Source organism: Tupaia chinensis, unplaced genomic scaffold, assembly GCF_000334495.1.
Source record: "Tupaia chinensis unplaced genomic scaffold, TupChi_1.0 Scaffold000394_1, whole genome shotgun sequence".
In the NCBI taxonomy this organism is placed as follows: Eukaryota; Metazoa; Chordata; class Mammalia; order Scandentia; family Tupaiidae; genus Tupaia; species Tupaia belangeri.
In genome coordinates this window covers 800,375-804,383 of record NW_006159896.1, presented here as the reverse complement: position 1 = coordinate 804,383, position 4,009 = coordinate 800,375, and the positions used below count along the sequence as shown (strand labels likewise).

The 4,009-nt window shown below is 42.9% G+C and overlaps 1 protein-coding gene across 2 annotated transcripts in view; it reads left to right on the top strand.

The window, feature by feature from the left end:
- Nucleotides 1–4,009, top strand: part of NUP188 (nucleoporin 188) — a 94,177-nt gene that overhangs the window by 14,230 nt on the left and 75,938 nt on the right. For both annotated transcript variants that reach the window (XM_014589955.2, XM_027774003.1), the window contains exon 3: nucleotides 2,220–2,293. In XM_014589955.2, coding sequence (XP_014445441.2) covers nucleotides 2,220–2,293 — 74 coding nt within the window. The remainder of the gene's footprint in view (nucleotides 1–2,219; nucleotides 2,294–4,009) is intronic.

Genomic DNA, 4,009 nt, shown 5'->3' with positions numbered 1-4,009 from the left:
CCTTCGGTTTCGGCTGGCTGGCCCAGAGGCCACGCGGCGACGGGAGGGGGGGGCAGGCGCATGCTGCTGCCACCGGCTTAGCAGGGCCCCGGGGGGGACACGCAGAGCCCGGAAGGGCCCGCGACGTCCCGCGACCGGACTCTGTGGGTTCTTTATGTAGCTGCTGTTACAAAAAAACCTGCTTTCTCTTTGAAGTAGGAAATAAACGGCTTTTAAAAAAAATTTCTAAAACTTTATAAATATTCTGTGTTCTTTACTTCTCTCTGAAATGGCAGTGGTTCTTATAGCCTAGTGACTGAGTTTCCTAAATCTACCTTTGTACCTTATCAATTCCTTTTCTGAAAAGATACCAAGTCTGATAGATCAGCTGCTGAGAGTCGGTACAGATATCATCCTCCTACTTCAGACTAAGTCTCTGGCTTTTTCTGTCTCTTATTCTACTTTTCTATTTAACCACTTCCTATAGGTTGAAAAGGCTGTGGTTTCTAGGACATTTCTAATTATATAATCAATAAAGGATAGTTTTTGGGTGTTCTCTTTTTTGAGAGAGAGATTTTTGCTATAGAGCACATGTGCTATAGACAGAAAGTGAAAAATTACTCCCCCCACCCCCCAAGAGGGATGGCCATGCTGCAATCCCTTCTCCATTTTCTCCCCTCTGAATTTTGGGCATGCATGCACAAGCTCCTGGCATGAGTTTTAAGCCATTGGATCTGGGACTTGAACCACAGTCGACCATGTGGGAGTCCAGCGATGTAACCATTATACCTTCTGCTAGTCCCAGTTCTTGGGTGTTCTGACCCTGGGAGGATAAAATGTTAATCTGATGTTCCAAGGACCAGCAGTTGGCATAAGACTGTGTCACTGGACTCCCATGTAGTTGACTGCGGTTCGAGTCCTAGACCTGGTGGCTTAAACTCATGCTTGGCACGTGTGCGTGTGTACCCAAGATCCTGAGAGGAAAATGGAGGAGAAGGGATTGTGGCATGATCATCCCCCCAGGGGGGGATTTCTCGCTTTCTGTCTCTCTGTCTCTCTGACGAGTGCACGCACCCTATAGCAAAAATCTCTCCCCCCCACCAAAAAAAGATGATCTTCCATTATTATTGTAATTAATAATTAGCATAATGAATATTACATCCTTACTAGAACCTTAAATGTTGTTATGCCTTCATCTGATAATTTCACTTCTAAGACTGTATCGTTTTTTTTTTTTTTTTTTTGCCTTAGGGCACATGCAAGAGAGAGAGACAGGAACAGTGAAAGGGAAAGTGAGAAATCAGCTGCCCCAAGTGGGGGCGGTATGGCCACACCATAATCCCTTCTCCATTCTCCTCCCAGGATCATGGGCATGCAGGCAGGCACATGCGCCCCGTGTGATTTTTCAAGCCCCCGGGTCTGGGACTCAAGCCAAGGTCAACGAATTGGGAGTCCAGTGCCAAATCATCTGTTGGCTCCTAGGACTGTATCTTTTTTTTTTTTTAAAGAATGATTTTATTTAACTTTATTTGTCCATTTATTTTATTTTATTTTAATTTGACCAGAGAGGGATAGAGTGAGAGAGGGAAAGTGAGTAAGTAAGCCACCAGGCCTGGGAATTGAACCATGGTCGGCCGTGTGGGAATCCAGTGTCCTTAACCACCATGCCACCTGCCGGCCTCCTTGGACTGCATCTTAAGAGAAAAAATCCTGGTGCTATTGGGTTGTGTGGTGGACTCCCACAGTTAAGCTGCCAATTGCATCTCGAGTCCTGGACCTTGTGGCTTGCTTTCTCATTTTTCCTCTCTCTGGTCAAATTAAAAATAATAATAATAATAAATAAAATTAATAAAATAATTGTTTAAAGTAAAAAGAAAATAAATTCTGAAAAAGTTTTGTGCATAGACCTTTTCACCATAGAGTTATTTACATTAATGAAGAATTACGATTAACCTAAATGTATCTAACATTAGAGGAATGGTAAATAAATTATGATTTAGCCACTTGATAGAATGTATTATGCAACCACTAGGAAGTGTGTTTATCAAGATTTTCATAATGTTAAGTCATTATGTTAACGATGTTAAGCAACAAAAATGAGGTTACAGAATTCCATATTCAAAGTGATTTCAAGTGTGGGGGGAAATGCATATTAAAAAGACTCAAAGGAATATGCAGTCCTCTGTGATTGTAGAGTCTGATTAAAATTGCATTTGTATAATTGCCATCTTCTTTTCCAGAATCAGATTGAGGCAGAACTGAATAAACATTGGCAGCGATTGCTAGAGGGGCTTTCTTACTACAGACCTCCCAGGTATGTCCGTTCCATGTTTCTGATTAATTTCCTGAAGATGGTGGCATAAATGAAACCATCCCCGTATGTAATATTGCTGAGTTAGGTAGATTGGAGAGCACACAATTTGGTTACCAGTGAAAAAGAATGCGGGCATATTTTTTTTTCTATTGAAAGAAAGAGTAATTCCTTCTAGAAATATAGCATTGTAGAATCCAGTGATATAGTTCTATGTCTAGAGATGAGGAGTCATTAAATACTCAATTAATTTTTTTTTTTTTTAAGGTTTTTGGCATAAAGTGCATGTGCCGACCAGAGAGAGATAGTGAGAGGGAAAGTGAGAAATCACCCCTCAGGAAGGATAGCCACCCTGCAGTCTCTGCTTTCCCAGTCTCCTCTTGGAATTTTTGGGCACACATGTATATGTGCCTGGTATGATTTTCAAGTCTCTGAGTCCAGAACTGCAGTTGACCATGTGGGAGCCCATCACTACACCACCTGCTGGCCTCCAACTAATATTTCTATATTTAGGGTTTACCATGTTTATGTGAGCACTAAATGCTGGGCTATATCAGTGGACCATGATAATAGCAGTGGACATTTTTTTTTTTTTTGAGATATTTTTGCTCTAGAGTGTGTGCGCTCACCAGAAAGACAGAAACAAAGAGACAACAAGTGAGAAATCCCCCCCCAAGGGGAATGGCCATGCCGCAATCCCTTATCCCTCCATTATCCTCTTGGGATCTTGGGCATGCATGCACACGCGCCCGGCATGAGTTTAAGCCACTGGGTCTAGGCCTCGCAACGCGGTCGACTACGTGGGAGTCCAGCGATATGGCCATTACGCCATCTGCTGGTCCCAGCCCAATTTCTCTTTTTCTTTTTTTTTTGGAGAGGTTTTTGCTATAGGGTGCGTGTGCTCGCCAGACAGACAGAGACAGACAGAAAGCAAGAAGTCACCCCTCAGGGGGGATGACCATGCAGCAGTCCCTTCTCCTCCATTCTCCTCTCGAGATCTGGGGCATGCACGCACATGTGCCTAGCATGAGTTTAAGCCACCAGGTGCGGTCGACTACATGGGAGTCCAGCGACATAGCCATTATGCTGACTGCTGGTCCCTCCCAATTTCTTTTCTATAGTGTTACTTTTTTCCCTGTTACTTACTCTGGAAGTGAGTCACTAAGAATAACCCACTGTCAATGTGTAGTGGTTATGGAATTAAACTATGGAAGTCCACATACTAGATCTTGCACATGAGCAACTGTTTATCTATTTTGTTCCCTTACCCTAACATGGCTGTCTACTTATATAAACCTACTTATTCTTCCCATAAAAAAATAACTTGTACTAGCCATACAAAAAAAACCCCACATCCTAGACATCGCATACCTACTACTATCTTTACTAACTAGCCCCAAACCCTTTTGTTTAACAATATAATTGCTTACATAAAAATCCCACTCCCCTCAAAAATAATTAACCTACTGGGACCAGCAGTTGGCGTAATGGCTATGTTGCTGAGCTCCCATGTAGCCGACTGCTGTTCGAGTCCCAGGCCCGGTGGCTTAAACTCACACCAGGTGCATGTGCGGATCCCGAGAGGAGAATGGAGGAGAAGGCATTGCGGTGTAGCTATCTCCATGGGGATTGATTTCTCGCTCTGTCTCTCTGGTGAGCACACGCACCCTGTAGCAAAAACCCCAAAAGAAAAAAAAAAAAAATATATATATATATATA